The 14,791-nt window shown below is 37.0% G+C and overlaps 1 protein-coding gene across 1 annotated transcript in view; it reads left to right on the forward strand.

Annotated features, from left to right (window-relative positions):
- Positions 1 to 14,791, forward strand: part of cps1 (carbamoyl-phosphate synthase 1) — a 58,278-nt gene that overhangs the window by 33,802 nt on the left and 9,685 nt on the right. The window contains exons 25-31 of the mRNA XM_004917848.4: positions 4,098 to 4,279; positions 4,550 to 4,744; positions 4,854 to 4,921; positions 5,968 to 6,043; positions 9,195 to 9,272; positions 9,971 to 10,078; positions 12,947 to 13,036. Of these exons, the coding sequence (XP_004917905.1) occupies positions 4,098 to 4,279; positions 4,550 to 4,744; positions 4,854 to 4,921; positions 5,968 to 6,043; positions 9,195 to 9,272; positions 9,971 to 10,078; positions 12,947 to 13,036 (797 nt within the window). The remainder of the gene's footprint in view (positions 1 to 4,097; positions 4,280 to 4,549; positions 4,745 to 4,853; positions 4,922 to 5,967; positions 6,044 to 9,194; positions 9,273 to 9,970; positions 10,079 to 12,946; positions 13,037 to 14,791) is intronic.

A 14,791-nucleotide genomic window follows, 5' to 3' on the forward strand; every position in this document is an offset into this window, starting at 1 on the left:
AATCCATTATAGGACTCTTTTTTCCCTATTCCTTAAAAAAACAAATAAATGAAGGCATGAGGATAAAGCCCATAATATACCAGTGACTGCAGAAATATAGGCTTTGATAAGCCCAAAGGCAACAGGAAGCAAGGGGAAAACACTTGCGTGCCAGACGTGATTGCTCATTGTTAAACTAATATAACATCCATTTAAAGTCTTACCTCAAATGTCTTGTTTTATGATTCAAGATTTATATTCATTCAGTCATTATTTCCCATCTTGATTGCTGCAAGTCTTTAGGTTGGCATCCCACCAAATGCTTTAGTCCATTATCCAGCCCATGCAAAACTCACAATATACTGCTGGCAAGCTCATTTACCACTGTGATGTACTCGTGTGGCCCAGAACTACTCAAATCCTAATTTACACCTTTCAAACACAAATCTTTTAATTATGATGTCTTTGTCACATTTCATATTTGGAGTTAAAGGTACATTCAGTCCTCACATGACATGAACATCAATTTTATGAATATACATTCACCAAAACTGACTATATTACCAGATGGAATAGGAGAACAAAACACAACCTTATTTGACTAGAATTGTTTTTGTGTGTGGGAATACTGTCATAATATATTGTAAGTGCCTTGTCTCAGGCAGCTACATAGACCAGCAACAGATAAGTAGAGAATTCGGGCTGATCCAATAATTTGGCCTCTGGGTTAAAGATCGAATCATACTGCAAGCTTGCCAGGAAAGGACTGCATCAACACACCATTTGGTCCTTGTCCAATGTTATTTTCTAACTTGACAATAGGCACTTGGCTGATCCTAGGGTTGGTTGTCAGGAGGGCCCCAGGGGCTGAAACAGCATCTCATATAAAACCTTATATGGTAAACATTAAACAAACCATTCACATGTCATTTGAGTATGCTCTCTGCCCGATTGGCCTGTGGGCCAAATGGACAGAGAGATTAAAAGGGGCTACACATGGTATAGCCATCTTCTTTTAGTTATAATTATTCATGCAAAGTGCACAAATGATTGGTAGGAAGTGAAGAGGCGCTGCAGCTCCTCCTTACTTCCTTATCTGCCAATTCAAAGACACACGGAGCTACTAAGTAGGAGCTACTTGTCACGGCTAGTAAACGCCAGAAAATACCCTGCCATATACAATACTGAGAATTGTCTCTGCTAAAACACACACACACAACTATCAGTAAAAGATCAGCATAGCCTCTTTTAGTAGCCGTGACAAGTAGCTACTACTAGTAGCTCTGTGTGTCTTCACCCTAAGGGCTTTTTTGCAATTTGGATCTCCATACATTAAATATACTATTTAAACATTAAATAAACTGAATACGATTGTGTTGCCATCAGTATATACAGAATTAGTCACAAAATGATGGCACACTCTTACATGAACTCTTGCAGTGTTGGGGTCCTAGGTTTTATTCCAGCCGGGTCTCCATCTGCAATGAGTTTTTATGTCTGCCCTTTGCTTGGGGCAGACAAACTACAAAACATATTGAAAAGTTAATTGTCCATTAATTGACCATGGTTAATGGTTATGGTTATGGCTAACTGACCATAGAGCTTGCCTGTGATAGGGACCTTAGATTGTAAACTCTACTGGCACAGGAACTAATGTCTGATCTCTGAAAAGCTCTGCAAAATGTGTTGGTGCTATATAAAATAATGGATAATATTAATTGTTTATTAAAGTGAAGGGTGGCGCAACATTTTAGTACTACATACTTATTTTCTCAAGTGCCAGTGTAAAATGGTCAATGCTACATGGATATAAAAAAAGCATATGTTATATGAAATAATTCAGCCTGCCTTCATAAAATTATTATTTAATATAGGCACTTACCAACAAGATGTTATAAGGTCATAATAATATGTAAACATAGCTTATGTATAAATAAATTCTGAGCCTGTCCTAAGTGAGCAATGGAGTACACAGTATATATATTTTCCTTGCTAATATATCAAAGACAGGGATAGGCAACCCTCAGTGTTGTTCCTTGTTCCAGAAAGACAACTCCCTGCATTTTCTGCTATTTTAGCTACTGAGAGATGCTGGGAGCTGTGGCAGTGCAACACCTGGAGGACTGATGATACCAATCCCTTGAGCAGAATGCTACAAGGATCCTATTGAATAAGCAGTTTTATATGGGCTTTTTAACAAGTAACAAACACCCACTGTGTTTTCTGCTTGTTAAGAAGATACAAATTACACTTTTTCAAATAGCGTGTGGTAATAGGTACGCTCTGTAACTTTCTTTGACAGTTGGGGGAAAAAAATGAATGCAGATAAAATTATTTCCCTAAATAACCTAGGAAAAAATTGAATATTTGAAGTTGGCTTCAAATATCCTATGTGTGTAATCAAAACACGTTTTTCAAGATCTTTTAGTGTTAAATGACCTGTAACAAGGCAACGTCAAAAAAAATACAATTACAAAAATAATAAATAAAGCAAATTAGAATTTGTGAGAGGTAATATGCATTATAGTTACTTGCGGCTTATGTTTATTATAAATAAAGTATGGCTGAGAGAAGGGCTTTTTTGCAATGAAGAAAACAACTATGATATTATAGTTGCAATTGAAATGTTTATTGCACAGCCACCCTCTGACACTCCTAGAGAATTATGGGAAACTTACTATATAGGACTATGTAAAAATATCCAACCATACACTTATGTGTATTCCATTCAACATTCCCCTTTAAAAAGGAGACTAACAAAATACATTTAATACTAACACAATACTTACTTTTTCCAGATGTCCATTATCAGATATAGACTCACATGTTTAGTTAAATGTTTGGAATTGATAGTACTGTGAATGCGGGAGACTGAAGGTGGTTACACACAAGCAGATTTTAGCTGCCCATTATCTGACCAAACATTGACGAGATATCAATCGGACAAGTTTAAAGATCCCATCGGAGCAGCCCCTAGGGCTGGGCAATTGGATTAGTCTGATATCGCCCAGATTAAAATGGGCACATGGGGGAACGATCTCTCAATTTATGGCCAGCGAAGTCTGCACTAATGACGCCTAGAAAAGTTTTTTACCCATGCCGCTGCATTTTTTTTCTAAAAGGAGCACCAGCTGGGGAAAAAACTAGGAATACTATATCCCAAGAATGAATACTTAACCATAGTTAAAGAATCTCGCCAAACTGGAATATATATATATATAAATATCAGTAAATATTGCCCTTTTACATCCTTTCCCTTGAGCCACCATTTAGTGATGGGCTGTGTGCTCCCTCGGAGATCACATGACCAGAAATAATGCAGCTCTACCTGTAACAGGAAGAAGTGTGGAAGCAAAAGGCAGAACTCTGTCCATTAATTGGCTGGTGTGGCCTAGCATGTATGTGTGCCTTGGCTTGTTTGTGTGCACCGGGAATCGTATGATCCCAGGGGGCGGCCCTTTATTATGAAATTACCCAATGACACATAGTATTTAGGATTACCTAATGGCACATAGTACTATAAAAGTATATTCTTATGAAAACAGTTTATATAGATGAAGCAAGGTTTTACATATTAGTTGTTTTACGCAATATATTTTTTTATAGAAACCTAATTTGTTTGGGGGTATAGTTTTCCTTTAAGCGATTACATTTACTGAGGGGTAACAGGCAGGGGCAGCTTGTCAGCACCCACCATTGAATGGGGCTTTTCTTGTCTTTTAACAGTGTCAGATACATGCCTATAACATTCAGTGTATAGTTCTTTGGTTGTTGAACACAGTAACTAACATTGCATGGAATTTGACATTTAAAAATATGAGGAATTGTAACCTTAGATGTTGTCCCTTTTTTATTATGGAGCTTTATTCCAGGCCATTGATTGTTTCTTATCATATTTCCCCTGCTACTTATTTTAACCAACTCAGATGCAATTGGGCACAGCCAATTGCTTCAAGAGCACTGTCCCTTTGCGATGTCAATGACATGAAAAATAAATGCTGCACTGTGGGAAAAAAACATAGTGATTGTGCTAAAAATTGCATTTTGCTCACAGCACCTGCAGCCTTACATGTGCCCTTTTGTATCTACTAATGCCTCCTGTCTTTTCCCTATGACAGGCAGCAGTGTAGAGTTTGACTGGTGTGCAGTTTCCAGCATCCGCACCCTGCGACAGCTTGGTAAGAAGACTGTGGTGGTGAATTGCAACCCAGAGACTGTCAGTACAGACTTTGATGAATGCGACAGACTTTACTTTGAGGAGCTGTCACAGGAAAGGATTCTGGATGTATTCCAGCAAGAGGTGAGAGAGGATCTGTCACATCAGTAAATGTAAGCACTGCCTTTAATGTGTTAGCTGTGGGAATTCATTGCTTAGAATGAATAAAATCTAGGCGCTTGTGAATTACAGTCCTGAAACACTAGTAAGCATACATAATTGCTTTTGATAAACCAGTCTGTATGAGTTACTTTATGTAGAGCTTTATCTCCATTTCACATACCATAAAAAGAAATTACTGTATTATTGGCTCTATGACTAAGGTTCTGACTAATCTTGCCTCTCTTTCTCAAGCATTGCGATGGTTGCATTATTTCAGTTGGAGGGCAGATCCCTAATAATTTGGCAGTGCCTCTCTACAAAAATGGAGTGAAAATCATGGGCACCAGCCCACTGCAAATTGACAGAGCTGAGGACCGATCCACATTCTCTGCAATACTGGATGAGCTTCAGATTGCCCAAGCACCATGGAAGGCAGTCAACTCTCTGGTAAGCTAGCTACACGGACAAGCAACCGAGCCATATATATTACATAATATTCCGTGAGAAAGCATGAGTAAGGATCAGCTCCTTAAAAGAATTGTCCTTCTGTTTGTAGGATGATGCCCTACAGTTCACAAACACTGTTGGTTACCCCTGCTTGCTCCGTCCTTCATATGTTCTGAGGTAATTACCTGACAACGGATTTCTGTATCTAGAAATGTTTATAAGCAGACACATGGTTGCTGCAGATCCAACTAACTCGGACAATACCTAGCTGTGGTCAACAGCCCAATACCCTACAAATGAACACTCGGACAAACGTGGGAAAAAAATTGGTTACAACTTTTATTAAATAACAGTACACATGCAGCATGCCAGCTACTAAACATGTCAACAGGCACAACAACAGGAGCCTCCTGCTGAAAGAGTGGTCAAGTCCATAGGCTACAGGCTCTCCCTTTAGCTTAATTCACTAGCAAACAACAACCTCAAAGCTTGCACACTGACAGTCAGGGTCTGTTATAGGCTTAATTTTTACCATATTAACAAATAAGACAAAGGTAACAAATCTTGTAAGATTGGCATATAATTTAGTGTATAAATTGGGTAAGTCATTTTTTAAGGTTCCCAGGTTCTCAAAGTCTAGATGTGGTCTTTCCCACCCTACAGAAACACCAGTGGAATCAAAGGTAAGGTAAGCCCCTGCTTAGTCCAACAGCCATGGACCTCCCCTACCGTAGTGTAGAACTTATTGGGGAGACTTGGTCTATGCTAGGCAGACCAAGGAGCAATCATGTATGTATTAAAAAGGTTTATATTTTTTTTATTCAGTTTGAGGTTTCACTCTTAAGGGTGTATATATATTAACATTGGAGACAAACATCACCAGTGATGTTGTCTATTACAACCAATCAGATCTTTGCTTTTGTCTTCTAATTTTTTAGGAGACCATTTAAATCTAATTGCTTATTGGTTACTATGATGTTTGTCTCCGATGTTAATAAATACGCCCAATAGTGTAGTTAGGACAGGCAACATGTGTAGATCTTGTTACTATTGCTCTCATGTAGGTAGAGGAGTCTAGGCACCTGCTCCCATAGCATCTGTTTGTTATGGGAGTTGCACACAAATTCAGGCACACAATACCTTCTCTTATAAAGCTTCCCTGTAATCAGTGAGCATTTTGCAGATAGAGAAACAAACGTAATAACTCCCGTTTTGACTCCTAGTGGTTCAGCAATGAATGTCGTACATGGAGAGGAAGAACTAAAGAATTTCCTAGCTGAAGCCACACGTGTATCCCAGGTAAATGCTATTCTCATTGATTCCTACTGTCAAAGCACAAGGAACTAGCTGAAGGTTTCACATGTATTAGCAGAATATAAGCAACTCTTCAGCAATTACTGTGTTGAATCACTTATTTTATTAGTGCTAGCACACATGCCTATATGAATGGGTTACATACAGAAACTAATGCAGAGAGCAGCACAAATATATTATGAACATTTGTGATGATCCATATATATATACTGTATATATGCTTTTTATCCTTGAGAACGGTCCTAATAAGGACCGAAACGTTGGTTTTAACAATATATCTACAATAAAAAAATTTTGATAAAACATTGAAGGGTGTGCTGGCCACAGATGATTATTTTTTATATACTGTATATATATATGTATAAATATATATTCAGAATAATAGAAAAAACATTTACCAAGAAAGCAAAACTTCCTCTGGAAGGCAGCAAATGGGAATGCATACTACTAGCATGTGAATCCATTTTATATCAAATTTATTCTCAAACCTTATTAGATTTTCTAGTGAATTGTTTTAATAGAGAGATATATTAAAACATCTTTGATTGGCAAGCCACATACTAACTTCATTAAAGAAGAAGAAAATATTACATGCAGATTTGTCACCATCCTGTTTCACTTATAATATTTACACAAAATGCAATCACATTATATAATCCAAAAACAGTATAAAATAACCACATTAATTTGGCTTAATATAATCCAAATATAATCCATTTTCCTCGGCATACACACTATTGTTGCTTTTTGTGTTGCCATCTGCTGGCAAAGTATTCTGGATTTACGACTATAGAATTCTTAAGGATATTTATACATACAACTCTGTGTTTGTTTATTACAAAATAGGTTATTTGTAAAAAACCATCCCAAAGGGTAAAATAATCATTTATAATATTAACTCATTGCCATAATCTGAAATTGCAGTCTCATTTGCGATCTTCAGAGCAAAGAGCTAAAAACAGGTTCAAATAACATTGTGCAGAGGATAAAGAATAGTTACAGTTTGATTCTTTAGGTCAACTTAGAAAACCAGAAGCAATAAACATTTTAGTGCAACAGTAGGGGAAACACTATTGTACCCGAGTAGTACAGTTTTGCAGTTTTCACTTGCCCTTCCCATTAAAAATGAGCCATGCTTCTCCAAATTTTTTTTACAAAGAAAAAGGTTATTTTGTGGGAAGTAACTTTTACCTCTAGTCTGTAATTTCAGGCCAGATCCCTGAAAGGGTTGTACCTGTGCTATTTTGCTTAGTATTTCTTGTGGATGTCTAGATCAATATTGCCTGTTTGTATTTCAAAACTCTTAGACTGTATTCTAAAAGAAATAGCTATCAGATATTCTTCCCATCCTAATGCAATGTACGGGGAGTCCTGTAAATAATCTTAACCAGTCAATAATAATAAGGCCCTGGGAATGTTTCTGTAAAAGGTCAAAACTATAGATTTAGTATGGTAATCCCCAACCACTGCTTCTTGCAACATCTTGCTCACCAACTCCAACCAGTGTTGCTTCCAGAGTCCTCAAAGCAGCTGCTTATTTTTGAATTCCTGGCTTGGAGGCAAGTTTAGTAGCATAAAAACCCTAATGACAAACATAGCCTTCTGTAGGCTGCCAGTCTACATGGGGCTACCAAATATAATCATAGATCTTAAATGGCATCCCTAAAACTTTTTTCATGCTCGTGTTGCTCCCAACACTTTTTCCATCTGAATGTGGCTCACGTGTATAAATGTTTGGGGACCCCTGATGTAGTAACACAAGAGGCAAAGGGAATGCATGGTGTTCTGTATACAAAAATAGACAAATAAGGATACAGCTGGAAAAATAGCCTAGGAGAATGAGCACTAATGCACTGGGTACATTTCCCTGGCAATAGAACAATTTTCACATTATCTCCTGGTATTAGCATTAGCAAGATTTTTAAACTCTGTTTAGAGTACATCTAGAGGGGTATTGATTTGTAGTGGATGAGGGCCTTTATGGCTGCCTTTTAAGAGCTCTCAAGGTGGTAAAGAGGATGAGTATTTGCAGTATTTTGATCTGAGGAAGGAAGTGGTTTTACTACCGGCTGTGGGAGCTTGACAGGCAGATCACTATGTTGAGCAGCTAACATAGAAAAACCTGTCCCTGTTGCCGCTTCCAAAGGAATGTAGTTATTTTATTTCTACAGCCCCAACATATGCCAGAATGCTGCATACTACAAATCAGATGTATACTAACTTGCAAGTTCATGTTCTCATTAACTGTGAGCATCACATAGACTGTTATATTATGAGATTCTTTTCAGTCGGTTTCTTTTTTCCTTTTTGGGGATTTGAATTTCTTCTGTTCACTTTCTCATTCTGAGGCTAGATCTTTCTTGTTGTTATATTTCTCTTATCACTTGTCTTTCTATTCATACCCTCTCCTATTCATCTTGAAGCCTGTCATTCAAACCACTGCCTGGCTGCTGGGGTAAGTGAGACCCTAGGAACCAAATAACAGAATCTATTTCAAATAGGAAAGCTGCAGATTAAACCTAAAACCTAAAATACAAAAACCATACAGATGGCAAATTTCAAGCTTAGATGATCACCGTATAATACATGTTTTAAGGGGAATAATGCACATAGGTTAAATGATACAGTTAGATAGATAATTATAATGATTTTGCAGATCCTTCCAAACAGGAACTCACAGTTTGCCAGAGATAGCCAGAGTATGGCACTGAGGGCTTATTGACTAACATATAGAGCCTCTCCTTCCATGAGGAAATGTGAAAACCTTGCCTCAGGTGGCAATGTGTGTCAGGGCTGATAAGGGCCAACATTGCACTTTTTTGAACAAGCAACATTGCTTTCTGCACTAGTGATGCAGCCCCTCCTCTCCGCTGGCAAGAATGTAGAAAAGGTAAATCTGGGTGGTGACAGAGTGGCATTTGGAAGGCCACCACAGGTGGCATGGAATGCACAATCACCCTTGATAACACAGGTGCTAACTTGCTGTAGACAGTTCAAAATCAATTGCTGGTGTCCCCTTAAACGCTATAATTATCATTTAAAGTCTCAGTAATATAAATATATGTATTTTTTCTTGTAGTTTACAGTTTTGTTTTATTAATAAAAAGGTGTTTTAATAACAAATTACTTTGGGCAGGAACACCCTGTTGTGATCACCAAATTCATTCAAGGAGCACGTGAAGTAGAGATGGATGCGGTTGCCAAGGAGGGACGTGTAAGTTCCATCTATATTAACTTACTCTATTCATAGAGTAACAGGGGCTGTAAAGTTTTTCAGTCAATCGAGTTTAGTATTGCAAAAATTTCTCCAAATTAAGCCTGAGGAAGGCAAATACTTTAGAGGGCTTCCCATCTCTCTAGCTCTCACTCATCTCTAAGGCCTTCATAGGAAGCAGGTTCATGATGATGAGCTTTCCCTGCCTAACAGATGATTTATTTCCTAAATAAATGTATGACCTTTTGACAACAAAATAATCAGTCTATGCTGTCTGTGATCACTTAGGATACTAAAGACATTTAAGGGCATAGACCATTGGAGTAATGCCTAAAACCACCACTGCACCCCCTGCTTTCACTTAAATGGCAAATGTGTGGCAACACTGGCACTTTATTTTTCTTCTTAAACTTTTCCATTCAAGTGAATAAATATGCACTGTATAATCATACCTCAAATTGAAAGAAATGTTCATTATTTAGAAACAAAATCTTATTATGAGCATGCAAGACAGCGACAGAGGGTAACATTAAGGGGCCACATTCACATCAGCCCTGTTCTATTACCCACCAGCAATAATGGTTCTTCTGAAACACATGAGGAAGTCCATATCTGACACCTTCCCATACAATATACAGATGCTTCTGATACATGCAACTACGTTTTCACTAATGTGTGTATATATTGTGTCTTCTTAGGTCATATGCCATGCTATTTCAGAACATGTTGAAGATGCTGGTGTTCACTCTGGGGATGCCACTCTTATGATTCCCACACAAACCATTAGTCAAGGGGCTCTGGAAAAGGTATGATTTAGGCCACTGACTTTCAGTGGGCCACATTCACATGGCTAATTAAGGTATATGACTGATTACTGAGCCACTGATTTACTAATCCACGAATCCAAATCTGAATGGGAAAAATTCGGATTGGAAAATGAACATTTTGCGACTTTTTCGTATTTTTTGCGACTTTTTCGTAGCCGTTACAACTTGCGCGAATTGTCGCGACTTTTTCATAGCCATTACAAATTTCGTGAATTGTTGCAACTTTTTCATAGCCATTATGACTTTCGTGAATTGTCGCGACTTTTTCATAGCCATTACGACTTTCGTATTGAGCGCTCAAAAAAGTCGCAAAATACCGATCATTACTAAAAAAACGCATTCGGACGCTTTTCAGACGTTCGTGGATTAGTAAATGTGCCCCTAAGTGTGGATATGCTATCTGTGTATTACAGGGCAAGCTTTGACAAAAGGGAGGGAGTGCTCAACACACTTCTATCCTCAATGTATTTCTTCACCCAATGGACTTCACTTATAAAACATGCCAGACAAGCCATTTGTTAGGTCCATTAAAGCATTAAAGTAATATGGGGTCTGCATAAAACTACTAAAAGTTCAGGCAGCCCTGTTTCAAATCAAATCACTCTTGTGGCCAGGCTAACAGCTCCAAAAGTGTATCTATTTGCTCATTATGTTCTGACAGCATTATCCAATTTGTACAGTACTTGCTGAACAGGACAATAACAGGAGTCATAATAAGTTAATTATATGTAGTGAAAATTAGCAGTCAAATGCTCATTAAGAAGAAAAGCGGCTGATCTGTACTTTACCCCTGACTTTTGTTGTTTGACACTTGTCAGCTAATATCACAATATGCAATGGGGTGAAAAAAATCAACAGTGTTAATTACAATTGTCAGACTGACTCCTTTTGAACTGAACCTTTTTTGAGCATTCTAAACAGAGCATTTATTAGGGGTGTTTTGCACATATATATCATGTTTATAATTTATAAGTTAGCAAAGAATTCAAAATATTGTTCAGTTATTTAGTTTAGACACAAGCTGACAGTTGCTGGTTGCATAACTACAGTAGTGCTCTTGGTACAAAAACTGAAAAAGGCTGATACATGGAAAAAAGAAAGGGGTGGGTCACCCTTAAGTTAACTTTTAGTATGTTAGAATGTCCTATTCCTAGTAACTTTACAATTGGTCTTCATTATTTATTTTTTTATATTTTTTTCAAATATTTTGAGTTTTTTTTAGTTATTTGCCTCCCGTTTCTACCTTTACGCAACTTTCAGATGAGGATCACTGACTAAAAACTATTGCTTCATGAGGCTACAATTTTATTCTTATTGTTTTTATTGCTTATCTTTCTATTCAGTGTTTCATGTCTCATTTAAATCACTGCCTGGTTGCTAGGGTAAATAACATCCTAACAACTAGATAGTTTCTGGAATACCAAATCAGAGAGCTGCCGAACAACATGCTAAATAACTGAAAATCTACAGCAAATAAAAAATGAAGGCCAATTGCTAATTGCCTCAGAATTTCTACATCTTACTAAAAAAGGTGAACCACCCCTTTAAAGCAGAAGGAAAGGCAAAATCACTGGGGTGCCAAGTTACTAGACACCCCCACCATCAAAGAGTCCATCATTGTTTTGCAAAATTTGCATTAGATACAGTAGACACAAAGGTTTGTCCAAAAGATTAAACTGTGTGCATTTACATGGCCTTAATCTGTGGGTAATTTCTGCCCTGTACTTACTGCCTGTTTAAGGCAGGGGTTACGCAATAATGTCATTTATTTTCTTGAAAGCATTTTCATTAAAAAAATCAATTTAAATAATGCAAAAAATAAATTTATTACAATTAGTAAAAATAAAAATAAATATATATATATATATATATATATATATATATATATATATTAACACAATAAAAAATACATCTGGCAGTTAGGATAAAGAAAGATCATGCAGTCCCCTTAAAATTGAGATAATAAAGAGTAAAACTTAAGCACCCTTTTTAGTGTTTATAAGTGACTCTTTATTGTCTTTATTTTTATGGCACTATATGATCTCTATTTTTCCTGACTGCCACACATTTTATGAATTTGTGCTAAAAGAATAGTTATTTTTTATTTATTGGCATTATTCTATTTTGCACATAACTTGGATGGAATGTTTCTAATAGAGAATTAAAGCTGATAATGCTAATTATAACTGGTCTATTTGTACACAATGAGACAATTCTTCCGTTTTATATCCTTGGAATATTGTGGGAATGGGTATTTGTTGAAATAACAATTAAATGGGATGTAAATCTTCCCTAAATCTCTGTTGTTTGCATTCCTTAGATTTCCAAATAAACCTCATTAAACTTTATTACAGATGCAGAGAATTCTCCACTGAGAATAATCCCTACCAATGCTATGTCAGTCACCATCCTGTTATCTTACATAGTGACATATTTTGCCCGCCAGTATAAAAACAGAACATTATAGGTGTCTAGAATTAGAGAAATTATGTTTCCAGAGTGTTCTGGGAGTTGTTGTCAACCTTTAAAATAATTTAGAATCCTCGGTTACAATCATATAAGCATCTGAGTTGTTGCAATGCTGCAATTAGGAATCAATAGGATAAAGGAGATGGCTAAGAAAATATATTCCTTATTGATTCTATAGACACTAGAATTTTTAGAATTAGTGTCTGTTTTTCTTCATTATTCTAGCAAAAGAACAAAACAAAAAAACTACAGTTATTGGGTGGAGCTTTCCTTTAAAGCAAAAGGTGTACAGAAAAAGCTAGGATGATGGATCCATTTTCTTCAGAAGGTATTGAAAAGTGGCACTGCAACTTTAATGTCCTTTTGTCTAATTTTCAGGTGAAAATTGCTACCAAGAAAATTGCAAATGCATTCGCTATATCTGGACCATTCAATATGCAGTTTCTTGTCAGAGGAAATGATGTACTGGTAAGATCATGGCACATTCGAATTTAAGCCTTGCTTTTTCATTTTAGACCATTCCATGAATTGGGTACACCTTTCCTTCAATGTTCTTCTCATTTCTTGTGTGATATAAAATGCAGTGTTTTGATAAGGTGCCTAATTAATGAAGGGCTCACCTACTATAAAAGCCACCTCATTCTTTATTTCAGACTTATCCCTACTATTTCTCTTCTTTACCCAAAGTCCATACAACATCTAGCTGAGCAAGCTAAATAGTTTACATGGTAATGTGGCCCCTAAAAGGTTACGCACCCTGTGACATCCTCAGCAGGAAGGAGATAGTAAGCCAGCAACTTGTATGGATATCGATCAGTAATGAGAAACTGTGAACTAGAATGCTCTCCATATTTCCTTCCCTATATCTTCATATTTCCTTACCCATAATAGGATATTCTATAACATACTAAAAAAGAATTTAAATGTGAATTTCTCCTGTAATTTAAAGTTTAGACATTTAAAGCTAACATATAGTTTTAGTGATATCATTCAAGGCCTTTCAATATCAATACTTTTGATCCTCATTGCACATCTAAAGAGAAAATCTTGAAACCTTTAAGTGTGGAACTCCAATATCTTCATAAAGAAAGTGATCACTGTTGCGCTTTCCATCAGATAATGCAGGTCATTCTGCAGCAATGTGCTGCTTACCCGTCTGCCATAGATTTTCAACATCGGACTGGGGTTCCTTAAGCCCACCGTAGAACCTGACCTTAAAGGCCCACCACCCCAGAAGATGATAACTTCCACTCTACCCAAACCCCCAGCAAGAGCCTCCTACTGCTGGAACTATGTGTTCTGGTGTCATCTGCCAGCTTGGCATTACAAATATGCTTTTATCCTGTTAAACAAATCTTTTTTTACCTCTACTTTTCAGTTTTTCACCTTTCTCCATCCCTTTTCCTGCCTCATTCCACAAGCCATTCTATTTTTACACAATGTGCCATTTACTCCAGCTTTCTCCTTCAACCCCCTGACCACAACAACAATATAGTTTCAACCCTCTTTAACCCCTTCCTTTTATAAACTCCTTTCCCAAGTTTTCCTTCTGGCAGTGCTCTCTATCCATTGTAGAGCAAAGAGCTAAGGAAAGTAGTCTTAGTCTCTGCAGCTGTATATGTGCAGCGGGCCACAAACAAACCCACCAGAACATGGGTCTTGGTCAGTGGGACCCTGGCAGCTGGAGGACAAGAGGACCGGGGCCCACTAAGCATTAATAACATATTCTGCAAATTCAGGTATACTGTAATTAATAGAGGCACTCACAACACTGCTCTAAATTAAGTGACTTCCAGCAATATTATTATTATTATTATTATTAACATTTATTGGCAATAAAATATTTGGGTAAAGAAACTGTGCTTTTTTAATTTACCATGATCAGAAAACTGCACTTTCTGTTCATATTTACCTTTATTTAATAAACCAGGGGGTGTTTGAATCAAGAGGGTAAAACACTTACATTTTATACATCAAAGCTTTATGGAATCATCTCAATTTACAAAGCAATTTAATGTCTTGTAGTTTTTCCATGTTACTTCCTACTCTTGCAACACAGACAGCTATATGTGGGCTGCCTGAATAATAGAAGCTTTCCGTGCTCCATCACTGCACTATTGATATGTCAATCATTTTCTGTAAGCTGCTTGACAAGGCATTGATAAGAAAAGAGCCACTATCAGCCTGTATAATACAGTAATACCAGGCTGCTGTCACAAAGAG

The sequence above is a fragment of the Xenopus tropicalis genome, chromosome 9 (genome assembly GCF_000004195.4).
Source record: "Xenopus tropicalis strain Nigerian chromosome 9, UCB_Xtro_10.0, whole genome shotgun sequence".
Classification (NCBI taxonomy): Eukaryota; Metazoa; Chordata; class Amphibia; order Anura; family Pipidae; genus Xenopus; species Xenopus tropicalis.